Source organism: Ictidomys tridecemlineatus, chromosome 12 (genome assembly GCF_052094955.1).
Source record: "Ictidomys tridecemlineatus isolate mIctTri1 chromosome 12, mIctTri1.hap1, whole genome shotgun sequence".
Lineage (NCBI taxonomy): Eukaryota > Metazoa > Chordata > Mammalia > Rodentia > Sciuridae > Ictidomys > Ictidomys tridecemlineatus.
The window spans coordinates 74,454,154-74,468,278 of NC_135488.1; the positions used below are offsets into that span (position 1 = coordinate 74,454,154).

General features: G+C 36.7%; 1 protein-coding gene across 1 annotated transcript in view; it reads right to left on the bottom strand.

Moving 5' to 3' along the window:
* The window catches only part of Vrk2 (VRK serine/threonine kinase 2), a 195,560-nt gene that overhangs the window by 13,009 nt on the left and 168,426 nt on the right, over positions 1-14,125 (bottom strand). The window contains exon 13 of the mRNA XM_078029150.1: positions 13,233-13,285. Within this exon, the coding sequence (XP_077885276.1) occupies positions 13,233-13,285 (53 nt within the window). The remainder of the gene's footprint in view (positions 1-13,232; positions 13,286-14,125) is intronic.

A 14,125-nucleotide genomic window follows, 5' to 3' on the forward strand; every position in this document is an offset into this window, starting at 1 on the left:
ATTGACAGAATGACTTGCAATGAAGCCCTGGACTTGATACTAAGCTTTGTTTTATGCTAGATCCTAAATATAAAATTCAGATGATCTTGTGAATGGTCAGAATACGACCCATAAATATCTTTTATCTACTATTAATATACCCATTTTGCAAGCAGTAGCCTGGAATGCCACAGATCCTTAAATATCCAGGCCTTTTCCTGTCTTATAAATTCTCTTTATTTTTACAGAATTTTACAATCATACTCTATTTATAAAATCATCCAAGGTTGTTTCTACTTTCTGATATTTATGATATCTTATTAGCATAATATTTTGTGGGTATTGGATCAAAATATAATAGTAACAAAATTCCAGCAAACTAGACTGTACACTAGAGACAGAGATGCATATCCCTGAGGTATGACAAAGATTTGCAAATTTCTGATGATGACCATAAACCAAAATGGAAGATAAAATGTTTTGGCAAGATCAAGAACTTTACCAGAAATGCTAAATGAAACATTAATTTATTCTATTAAGAAGAAACAGACCACAATTGCAGGCACAGCTAGAGCCTCTACTGTTTTTTTTTTCCCAATAATCAGCTATAATTTTTCTAAGCCAATCGGATGGCAAAAAGCCATCACTAAATCAATCATCAAATATACACTTTTCAGAAAGCAGCTTTCAGAGTTGCAGCACTCCTGTTAATTCTCTATTTTGGCAGGGAAGGAAAATGCCAAATGACCGATACCTGGCCCTTCCTAAAATATTAGTCCTTACTTGATAAGTCAAAGAAACTCTATGTGGATTCTGCCAGTTTCCAAAAATGTTCATTCCAACAACTCACTCCAGTTGTTAGGATATAACCCTAATATGTTTTTTTCGGGGCGGGGGCGGGGAGGTGTGTGGGAGGTGGTGGTGGTTCTGTGAAATAAACCCAAGTCAGAACTCCATTTATCACTTGAGTTCCCTAATGATCCCCACCACTGACTGTCAATAGACTACAGTGAAATTCCAGGTTTCTAGGAATCAGTGATCACTTCAAGCCAATACAAAATATTTCCCAGGTTTAAATGTTTCCCTCTCAATGCTCCAGTATTCAGGTTAACGACTGCCAGCCCCATTAGGAAGGACAAGGCAGAAGGTTCACAGTTTGCCTCTGTAGTGTTACAGCAGGATTTTTCCTCATAGGCACTAGCCTCCCCTTCATTGGGTGATGTTGGGTCTGTGAACTCCGAATCCTCTAGTACATTGGCTCCAGCGAGGCCTCTGTGCACCAGACCAAGAATAGCTTTGGTTAAATAAATCAAGACACACCTTAATTGGCTGTCTGTCTATTTCATTCCTGGGGACCCCATGATTAATTAACCACAGTCAGAGATTTCTGCTACGGAAGCCATTCCCCGATCCCTGAGTGTAGCATCTGGCTATTAAAACAATACCCACTTTGCTTCAGACTGTTAATAGTCATCACCTGGGCCAGGCCACAGCCGGCTTCTCACCTTCCCACTGAGATCAGGAATACCATTTTTATTGTAGCTCCTTCCACAAGCATTCCCAGTCCAGGAAAATAAAAGAGCCAGAAGAACACTTTTAAATATTTGGGTATTTTCCTTTTCTCTCTATTTTTATTGGAAATAGAGAGAAGTCTTCAGGGCCCTGGCAGGATATAGGGGTGAAACATATAATACATCACATAATACATTTAATCTACTTTCTTATCTTCCAGAGTCTTTAAATTCTTTCCTCTACAGTCTGCCAAGTACTTTCTGGCCTTTTATTTCACCAAATGAGGCCAATAGTGGGTTCCTGTTTGCTTTAGCAAACCTAGAAAACTATAGTGTCAACTGCCTGAAACATTCCATGGATGCAGTATGTCTTAGGCATGAATGAATAATAACAAATACAGCTCATTTATGTTCAGAAATAAAGAAATCTTAGATTTCTATTCATTAAAATAATATGGGGGGTTAAAAAGTAAGATGCATATAACACACACACACACACACACACACACACACACACACACACACTCACTGCCACTCCCATACACTTAAATAAGAATCTCTGGGGTTATTTTAAGCATCTGCCTTTTTTTTCAATCTGTCCAATTGATTTTTATTCATGGTGATATTGAAAAACTACTGCTACTGAAGTTCTTTTGGTCACCTCTAAGATTTCTATTATCACCTATATACTATGCTAATAACATGCATTTATAAATCTTCCTAAGATCTGTCTCTGAGCTTCAGTCCCCAAAACAATATTTCTCTCTTTGCTCTTTTCCCCCTATTTTCCCAAGAATCTGGAGGCTTACACAATTTAAAAGGTATTATCAAATATTGTTACACTTATAAGGAACTGCCAAGCTCAGAATAAAAAAAAAAAACAATCCTGGTCTATATCTTCTTTGTGCTTATACTTTGTTGCCTGTTAAGGGTTTCTTAACCTTAGTCTTATTGCCATTTTGGTCCAGATCATTCCTTGTTGTGTTGGCTCTCTTGAGTATTGTAGGGTATTTAGCAGCATTCCTGATGTCTATCCACTGGATGCCATTAACATTCCCCTCCCTTGCTGTAACAACCAAAAATTAATCCGGATATTGCTAACTGTCCCCTAGGGGTCAAAGTTGCCCTTAATGGAGAACTATCATCTATGGTTATTTCTACATAAAGGTTTAAAACCTACATTTTAACATTTTATATGTTAATATTTAGCATATAAATTTATAACATTTTAAATTGCTAAATATATTAATTTTTCCTTCGTTGTTTCAAATCTTGGATATTTGTTCCATTATCAATACTTTATAAATCCAGAAATATTCCTTATCTAGGGCATATTTTTGAATAATTGTAATCAGCACTCAGGCACAATTTTGTATTGCTCTTGAATGTTATGTTTCTTAATCTTTCTTTAAAGATCCTTTCCCTTTGTCTTCTTTTATGACTCCCATGCCATTAACCGGATAAAGAAATTGGGTCAGTTGTCCAAGTAAATACTTTGTATTCTAAATTTACCTAATCATTTCCTTCTGATGTCATTTAGCTTGTTCCTCTGTTTTTTGTTTGTTTGTTTGTTTTGTTTTGTTTTTGTTTTTTCTGTAAACTAGAAGTTATATCCCAAAGCCTGATTAGATTTGGGCCAAACATTTTTTGAGGTTTTTGTTGTTGTTGTTGTTTGTTTGTTTGTTTTTAGTTGTAGATGGACACGATACTTTTATTTTATTGATTTTTATGTGGTGCTGATGATCAGACCCAGTGCCTCACAGGTGCTAAGCAAGTACTCTACCACTGAGCTACAATCCCACCCCTCTGGGCCAAACATTTTTGATGCTATACTTCACTTAGTAGCATGTGAATTGACACATAACATATGGTGTTCCACTCTTAGAGGTGTCATGTCATGATTCAATTATCATAAAGTTGATAGTATTCCATGTTGTGAATAGCCTTTCAACCAATGGTTTTAGCATCTATGCTTATTGCCTAAGAGAATTATTCCATTAGGAGTTAGGAAATGATCAAAAGGAGGCCCATCTCAAACAATTTGTGATGATAAATAGACATCTGAAGTGGGTACATCATGAAGTACATCTGCAGGGTTAGGGCTAGAAAGATAGATTTGGAATAGCATTTAATACCCATAGAATGGTAAGCATTTAATACCCATAGAGTGAATGTAATCTCTAAGATGAGAAGAGGGTCCATCAGCAAGCACCAAGACATCCTAGTTTTTAACTGGATGAAGAAGCCAAAGGAGGGCTGAGAAGTTATGATTTACCTCTGTTTTTATTGTTCCACAAAACTTTTTTCACAATGTTCCCTGGAATATGGAAATTGTCTCCTAGTTGACCTTCCTACCTCTATTGTCCCTTCCAATTCACCCATCACAGAAATAGAAGAATTTTTTCTACAAATTAAATATATCATATGAATTCCTAGATTAAAATCCTTTAGGGGCTATAGCTCAATGTTAGAGCACATTCTTAGCAAGTGAGAGGCCCTGGGTTCTAGCACCAAAACTAACAAAAGCCCTTCAATGGTTCTGTATTGCTGCTTGTATAAAGCCCAATGACTATTGCCACTGTATAGGTAAATTCTTTCTGAGGTGATTCTTACCTACCTACTGAACCTCACATCTTGCCATTCCTTACCCGTGAGCAGTTTCCCCAAACATTCAGACTGTTTAATGTTTCTGTAACTCTTATTCAGCTTCTTTATGGAAGAACTTGTTCCACTTGATGAACACCTAACCCATATTTTAGGACAAAGATAAAGGCAATTTAATTATAAAATCTTTCCTGAACCCTCATCATGTAGAATTGACCTCCATTATTCTTACATTATGGCAGTGTGAGCATGTGTCCCAAAGTGGGACTTTAATGCACTCCTTTCCAAATGAAGTACTATTGTGATTATTTATTGTCTTTTCTCTTTTTTTATTGATTTTTTGTAAAAAAAAAGTTAAATGATAGCAGAATGTATTATAATTCTTATTACACATATAAAGCACAATTTTTCATATCTCTGGTTGTATATAAAGTATGTTGACACTGATTCTTGTGTTCATACATGTATTTGGATAATGTTGTCCATCACATTCCACTATCCTTGCTAATCCCCATCCCTCCCATTCCCTCCCACCCCTCTGCCCTATCTAGAATTCATCTATTCCTCCAGTGCTTCCCCTCCCTACCCCACCATGAGTCAGTCTCCTTATATAAGAGAAAACATTCAGCATTTGTTTTTTTTTTTTGAGATTGGCAAACTTCACTTAGCATTATCTTCTCCAATGCCATCCATTTACCTGCAAATTTGCTATGATTTTGTTCTCTTTTATTGCTGAGTAAAATTTCATTGTGTATATATGCCACATTTTTTTTTTATATCCATTCATCCACTGAAGGGCATCTAGGTTGGCTCCATAGTTAAGCTATTGTGAATTGTGCTGCTATAAACATTGATGTGGCTGTGTCCCTGTAGTATGCTGTTTTTAAGTCTTTTGGGTATAGACTGAGAAGAGGAACAGCTGGGTCAAATGGTGGTTCCATTCCCAGATTTCCCAGGAATCTCCATACTGCTTTTCATATTGGCTGCACCCATTTGCAGTCTCACCAGAGATGTATAAGTGCACCTTTTTTCCCCACATCCTCACCAACACTTATTGTTATTTGTCTTTGTAATAGCTGCCATTCTGACTAGAGTGAGATGATATCTTTGAGTAGTTTTGATTTGAATTTTTCTAATTGCTAGTGATGATGAATATTTTTTCATATACTTGTTGATTGATTGTATATCCTCTTCTGAGAAGTGTCTGTTCAGGTTCTTGGCCCATTTGTTGATTGGGTTATTTGTTTTTTTGGTGCTTAGCTTTTTGAGTTCTTTATATACTCTAAATATTAGTATTTCTAATCTGATGTGTGAGGGGTAAAAATTTGCTCCCAGGATGTAGGCTCTCTGTTCACTTCACAGATTGTTTCTTTTGTTGAGAAGAAACTTTTTAGTTTGAGTCCATCCCATTTATTGGTTCTTGGTTTTAATTCTTGCGCTATAGGAGTCTTATTAAGGAAGTTGGGACCTAATCCCACATGATGAAGATTAGGGCCTACTTTTTCTTCTATTAGACGGAGAGTCTCTGGTTTAATTCCTAGGTCCTTGATCCACTTTGAGTTGAGTTTTGTGCATGGTGAGGGATAGGGGTTAATTTCATTTTGTTGCATATGGATTTCCAGTTTTCCCAGCACCATTTGTTGAAGAGGCTATCTTTTCTCCAATGCATAATTTTGGCATAATTATAAAATAATTCTAATTTTGTGGGTTAGTCTCTGTAATAACCTAGAGTAAACCTTAAATACCATGCTATACACAAACAAACAAAACAAAACAACATTTCCCTCTTTGCTCTTTTCTCCCTGTTTTCCAAGGTTTTCTGGAGGCTTATGCCATCTGAAAGGGATAGTCAGTAGGATATTTACTTTGTATTATTCCTGAGAACTGTCGACCAAATTTTCTGTTCTCCTTCTAAGCACATAGTTGTCATATACATTTCTGCTCCCTTGAAGGAAGAAGTGTCACTGGTACTTATTTAGGCCAGTGAGATGTCAGCAGAAATGATTTCCCTGTATAAGCCATTTGGTTGAATAAACACTCGCTGAAATGGAGTCTTCATAGCCAGAGTCCCAGTGTGATGAGCATTTCAACATGTGTTCAAATATAGTATGAGTAAGACATTAAATTTTTTTTGTATTAAACCACTGAGAGTTTGGAATTGTTTGTTAGCTCAGAATAATATAGCTAGACCTGGCTGGCATAGGCACAGAGTAGGGAGAGCATAGGGTCTGCTAAGTGTAGTAAATAAGGCTGATCACCAAGCTTAGCTGAACTGATAGGGAACTGTTTCAACATAGGCATCATCTTACACAATTGTTCAAGAATTTTACATTTTGTTCTGGTTAATTATTTAAATAGAGGCAATTCTGTGTATTATATGATGCTAAGTAACATCTCTGCCTTTTATCTAGTGGTACCACTCCTCACATAAGTCTCTAAGCATTACCAAATGTCCTCTGAGGTTGGGGATCAACACTGTTCTGACTGGAAACCACTGCTATGGGGAATACAGACCTGCTATTAATGCAGCACTTTACTCAGGCTGCTCCAGAGTTGGAGAGAGAAATAGCCTCCATCAGGGCTCAGTTCTGCCAGTATTAGTTTTAGTAGACTCCCAGAGGCTTAAGGTTTGGCTCTTCCAATATAAGGTCCAAAACATCCTCCTCCTTGCCTGCTGCCCCTCACCCTGCCCACAACGGAAGCACCACACTAAAGCCAGTTCAGGTGTCTGCTTCTTGTGATTTTGGATCTACTACCCTTGGATGTCCCCCCGCCACAACACATACACACACACACACACACACACACACACACACACACTGGGTAATTTACATTTTTATCTAGTAAAGTAGCAAAGTACACATTCTGACTTTTTTTTTCTCAGCTACTCCAGAAGATAGGTATTTCCCTTTGGGAAGAGGAACTAACTTCAGTGCTTCAGTAACTAGTTCTCTGTGGGCATCACTTTTAGTAGGAATGAGAAGAAGAAGAGAAAAAAAAAAAACCTTTCATGTTTAATTCTTGGTGGGGCATAAAAATAATAATAACTACTATTAAAATCATTATTAGAGATAATTGCTGACATCTGTTGAGAGCAATGTGCTAAGCCATGTTACATACATCTCATTAATACTCGAAACAGTCCTAGAGGTATGTTATGGTTTAGATATTAGATGTCCCCCAAAAGCTCATGTGTAAGGCAATGCATGAAGGCTTGGAGGTGAAATGATTGGGTTCTAAGAGTCTTAACCCAACCAGTGTATTAATCCCCTGATGGGATTAACTGAGTGATAACTGAAAGTAGGTACCTGTGGCTGAAAGAGGTGGGACATTAGGGGTGTGCCTTTGGGATTTCCATTTTGTATCTAGTGAATGGAGTCCCTCTCTCTGCTTCCTTATCATGTCCTGAGCCACTTCCCTCTACCACACTCTTCTGCCATGATATCCTGCCTCACTTGGAGCCCCCAGGAATGGAATTGGCTGGCTATGGAGTGAGACCTCTGAAACCAGACATCCCCAAATAAAATTGTTCTTGTTGGGCCTTTTGGTCACAGCAGCAAACAAACAAACAACCTGACTAAAACAAGGTATATATTTTATTTTTCCATATTTTATGGAGAAGGAAACAGAGGAATAGAAGACTTATGTAATTTGCCCAAAGTTATACATTAGTGGACTTTGAGCCTGGACATAGATCCACTTAGTTTGATTCCTAAGATCCAACTTTAACTATTTGCATCTCAAATATAATCAAGTGAAATTTCCACTTCTGAAAAAGAGAAAGAAAGACCTGTTGGGGACTATTTCACAGCAAAACAATCACAACTGGTGAAAATTATTTTAAAAAAGGAAATGTCTCTAGAAGTTAAAGACATATGGTTTCTTCTTAAAGGAAGAAATATCTATTCAAGAAAATCTACTAATTTTCAATAATAACAGCTGACTGTGTCACTTGAGCCATGACTTGCTCTTTCCCTTCCTGCTTTCCAACTTAGTCTCTTGGAAGATCCACTCAGATATGTGTCACTTAGATGTGGCTCCCATTTCCCTCACTTCACGGATAAGGGACATCCTATACCACTGGAAAGGAGAAGCTACCCCTTGTAGCTTCAAGTTGCAAAGCCTAAATTCTAGTGAGTACAGCTGAGAAGTCACAGGCTCCCTTCCTCCACCTATCCCTCTAGGAACTGTAGGGACCCAGAATACTGTAGGGCCCCAGCTTCTGATCACCCTCACCCAGCTTGCTTATAGTGTGAAGGTCCCATGCTTGGAGCGATAAGCTGGAAAGAACGTATACCAATGACCAATAACCACATAAAAAGACGCTCAAATCTTTAATCACCAGGGAACTACGAATCAGCCACAATGAGATATTACTTCACACCAACTAAGATAGCTGTAAACAAATAGGAATATAACAACAACTATTGTGGAGAAAGTGGAGAAATTAGAGGCCTCATAAACTGCTAGGGGAAACCTAAACAGGTAAATTGTTTGGAAAACAGGATGGCAGTTTTTTAAGAAGGTGAAATCTCTCTAAAACTACTTTACATCCCAGTAATTCCTCTCTAAGTGAATAGCCAAAAGAAATGAAAACATACATCCATATAAAATCTCAGACATTGAATGTTATTAGCAGGATTATTCTTTTTTTATTTGTTTTAATTAGTTATATATGACAGTAGAATGCATTTATGCACTTTGAGATATCATCCACAAATGGGATATAATTTCTCATTTTTCTGAGTGTACATGTTGCAAAATCATATTGCTCACGTAGTCACATATATACATACAGTAATAATGTCTGTTTCATTTTATCTTTCCTATCCCTCACCTTCACTCCCATCACTTTCCTCTACATAATCTAAGGTAACACTATTCCTCCCTAGTGCTCCCAGACCTTATTGTGAATTAGCATCTGCATATTAGATAAAACATTTGGCCTTTGGTTTGTGGAATTGGCTTATTTTGCATAGCATGATATTCTCTAACTCCAACAATTTACTGGCAAAAGCCATAATTTTACTCTTCTTTAAATTTGAGTAATATATACCATTCTATTGAGTATATATACCACATTTTCTTTATTCATTCATCTATTGAGGGACATCTCGGTCTGTTGCATAGTGTAGCTATTTTGAATTGAGTTGTTATTGATGTGGCTGTGTCACTATAGTATGCTGATTTTAAGCCCTTTGGGTATAAACCGAGGAGTGGGATAGCTTGGTGAAATAGTGATTCCATTCCCAATTTTCTGAGGAATTTCCATACTGCCTTCTGTAGTGGTTGCACCAATTTGCAGTCCCTCCAGCAATATATGAGTGTACCTTTTTCACCACATCATTGCCAACATTCTTTGTTGTCTGTATTCTTGATGATGTCCATTCTGATAGGAGTGAATTGAAATCTTGGAGTAGTTTTGATTTGCATTTCTCCAATTGCTAGAGATGTTGAACACTTTTTCATATATTTGTTGATCAAATGTATTTCTTCTTCTGTGAAGTATCTGTTCAGTTCCTTAGCCCACTTATTGATTGGGTTATTTGTTTTTTTGGTGTTAAGTTTTTTGAGTTCTTTATATATCCTAGAAATTAATGCTTCATTGGAGGTTTTAACCAAAATGTCTGTGAACTAATCAATGGGTACATAAATAAAATGTGGCATATCCATACAATGGAATAATATTCAATCATAATTGTGGTCTGAGAGAAGCTACAGCACAGCTGAACCTCAAAAACATAATGTTAAATGAAAGAAGATGGTCAAGAAAATTCATCTATTCCATGATTCCAATTATATGAAATGTAGAGAATAGGTAAATCTATAGAAAGAGAAATCAGATTTGTGATTGGCTCAGGATAGAGGTATGGGAAATGAGAAGTGACAGCTAATAAGTAGAGGTTTCCTTTGGAGAGCTAAATATGTTCTAAAATTGTGATGCTACATAACTCTGAATTTATTTAAATGATTGAATTATACGATTTAAGTGGGCAGATTATATGATATATGAATTATATCACAATAAAACTGTTATAAAGGTATAATCAAGGGTTATAGTATCTTCCTGTACTAAGCAGTAAATCCTAGACAGCAGCAATCATGTCTCATTCCTCTCTCTTCTAGTACAGAGGCAAAGAGCATGGATTTTGGAATTAGATCAACCTAAGTTTGAGTCGCAGTGTCGTGACATACTGCCTAAGCTTCAGTTTCCTCACTTATATAATGGAAGTGATAGGATTAAAATCATAGAGTTGTCACAGGGATACGATGAAGTTATGCATACAAAAAATTTACTAAAATGCCTGGCATATCATATTCTCAAGAAATGTTATGTCTCATTTATAGCAAGTGCTCAATAATTGAAAACAAGAAAGGACAGAGGCAAATTATGTATATGTGGGCAATGAGCTTGGGGATACCATCTAGAAAAATCTGCATACGGTATGGTATTGGAATTTCATGTTGCCAAGACGAGTATAAAGTTATTACAATTTTTGAGTTAGGGAAATACAAAACTTCTTGAGTTAGAGTTTTATAATAATTGTGAATGAAAAGTCTTTTAGAAAAGTAGTGTTAGAATCGAAGAAGCAAATTTGGAGAAAACATGAATAGCAATTTCTGCCTTGAATCCAGGAGTCATTTCTTTCCAAGCTTTGGTTTAAAACGCTGTAAAATGTGCATAGTCATCCTTGCTCCTGCGACTTCACAGTGTAACTGGAAAGCCCAAATGACAGAACATGCATGAAAGTGTTTTTGAAAACTTAACAGCTGAAAGTAATCATCCTTATTAGATTATTATCCCTGGACAATGCTCGAAGCTATCCTGCACATGTATTTATTCAGATGTTAGTTAATAATGGCCACAAGTTGAGTTCTCTGTGAAGCAGACTGTGACAAAGAAACTTTATTAGGAGGGAGTTTATTCAGAAGTTCTCGTGGGAACAGCACCTGTAGGGGCAGGGAAAGAAGCAGGACTTAATAGAGGGAGAAGATGGATCATGGTTGAGGTACACAAAATCTTCATATGACTGCAGGAGATGCTCTGAAGCTGAGATAGCCCTTCAGAGTCACCCCACCCCCACCCCATGTGGCAAAAGGAAGAGTCCTTTATACCTCTTCATGAATGGCTGTTAGATAAGCTCTACCTTAGAAACAGAGCTTGACTTTGGACCAGTCAGCTAATTTTTTAGCAAAGACACGGAAAGAGTTTATAGGTAAACACTGTCAATGGACAGCATTCTTGGGTGGGACAATACTTGTCAGTCTTATAGGGAGGGAGAGCTGCAATGCATACCATCCCTGAAAATGAGAGTATATAGTGGAGGTTTGGCAAGCATTGGTAAACTTCACTGAAAGATTTCCAAATTTGGATAAGTCAGGTCAATTGTGTTCTTTTGTCTTAGTAATCTAATTCAGATACACACACACACACACACACACACACACACACACACACATACACACACTTTTGATTCAGTAAATAAAAAAATAATTTGGCTATGTCCATAATTGACTTTATTTTTAATAGGAAAAGTTTTTAGTAGTCAGGATTATTGAAAAGATAAGTAATCAAACTATCTAAATGTAATCATTAGTTTATTTTAGTTGCTAAAATAGGGTTTCCTTTCATGGAGTAAGTTCATTAGGATGATTTGGTACAAAGTAATTATTGAGTGCATCAGATATATACTTCTTTTTTTTTTCTTTTTTTAAATATTTATTTTCCAGTTTTTGGCGGACACAACATCTTTGATTTTTTTTTGGTATGTGGTGCTGAGGGTCGAACTCGGGCCACATGCATGCCAGGTGAGCGCAATACCATTTGAGTCACATCCCCAGCCCCAGATATATATTTCTATTTTATTGCCATTATTATTTGATGTTAAAGTTTTGTAAATGCAAAAATTTCTTTAAAATTATTTGAATAGCAAAATAATACAGGTTTTAAAGTATTTTGATAATGAGCCAAATCTATCAGAGGCAATAGAAAATTGATTATATTATGAGAGAAGAAAATTTACTTTTGACACAAATATCTTTTTCTAGATCCCTTAAACAATGAAAATATGTTAATACTTCAGTCCATTGAAGTCATCCATTGCAACTGCTACTTAAAATATTTAAAAAGCTTAAACTACCCTTACCTAGAAGCTTAAAAACTTTTCATTTTTAAAAGGTTTTCTTTCTTACTTTTTAACATTTTTTTTTCTTTTGAGTTTTTAAGTCTTTAAAATTACTCTCTTTGGAAATAAGAGGTTAAAAAAAAGTCAAGAGCAAGCTCAAAAAAAAAAGTTACTGAAACTTGGTAAGAATATATTACTCATCCGTAGTACCAAGTATTCTTAAATTCAATTTTATTTCTCCTAAGTAAAATGGGGTTAATGAAGTGTTTTCAAACAGAAGTGGTACAAGAAAAAAAAATTAATAAATAGTATTTGTAATTGTTTACCCAGGTTAGTTGTTCTGGCTTTCTTGGATGTGTTGGAGTGTGGATTCTTAATCTGCACAGTATGGTCTAGGTTTCCTCACAGGAATAAACTGAAGAATAACGGTGGTGCCTCAGAGCAGTTTTCTTTAAACATTTTCAGTCATATGTTCCCGAAATTAAATTCTTAAATTGCACATATTTCTGTTGCCATCTAAAATTTTCAATGTGAGTTTAAATAGTTCCAAAGGGCATGTTACAAATATTTGACTTTTTACAATCAAGCTGTTACTTTACTTTTAGAAGTTCAAGTAAAATCTAAATTCCATAGTAATTTGATACCCACTGTTTTACAGTAATGCATACTAAATGCTGGTGTGGCAAATGAACCCATGATTTCATTGCCTTCACATTAAAAAAAGTTTATTTCTCCCTCATATCAATTCAATGGGAAGACATAGTTTTATTCCATCTTGTGCCTTTATCATCCCCCAGGGCCTCAGAATCCTTTGATTCAAGCTAGTGGACAAGAAAAGAAAATGTTGAATTAAGTACAGAAAGTTATAAGAGCCACCCACATAGCATTGGCTACAACTCAGTCACTTGGCCACATCAAACTGCAAGAAAGGCTGGAGTGTGGTTTAGTTTGGGGCCCAGAGGAAAGAGAAAATAAGTTTGATGAGTGCAAAAGAGTCTCTCCTCTAACTTACTTTTCTCCACCAAATATCCTTCTTCTTCCCACACAGGAGGCATACTCTTCTTCCTAAGGGGACAACACAGCATGTCATCACTGTATTCTTCTCCAATTTCAGGATCTTCCAGTGAGGCATGTCCTCTCCATTAGAATCTAGATTTAGATTCCTTTGGTCACTATCTGTTTTCATTAGTTTTTCCCCTGCTCTGGCCAAAAGACTGGACAGGAACAATTATAGAGGAGGAAAAGTTTAGTTGGGTCCCATGGTTTCAGAGCTTAATCCACAGATGGCCAACTCCATTGCTCTGTGCCTTAGGTGAGGCAGAACATCATGATGGAAGGGTGTAGCAGAGGAAAGCAGCAAGGAATGCAGCCACTAGGAATCAAAGAGAGATGGCTCCAGTGGAACCCTACCTGTCTGTAGTTAACCACCCAGTTAATCTCCATCAGGTGATTAATGCATTGATTAGGTTAAGGCTCTCATGACCAAATTGTTTCACCTCTAAAATTTCTTGCATTGTTTCACACATGAGATTTTGGGGGGACACCTCAATCTAAACCATAACACTGACATCACCCCCTGGCTATGCACACACAACCACTCATACAAAATCCACTGGTGGGGGAAGGATAGGATAAATCCAATCCAAATTCCAGTGCTTACCCATTTGGAAAAGTGAATAGTAGGAAATACAAAACACTTACTTGTTCATAACAATTATGAAACTGGAAGGATAAGGACTAGACAGAGCCCCTCTCTAGTAGCAGAAAATGTTTCTTGACTCAGTTTTGAGTGTGCTCATTGGAAGAAGTCTGTTATTCCCTGTTGTCCTTGCCTCTTCCCCTCTCTCTCCCAAGGACTCTTCTTTGTACTTTATTATCCATAGTCATATATGATATGATTGTTGT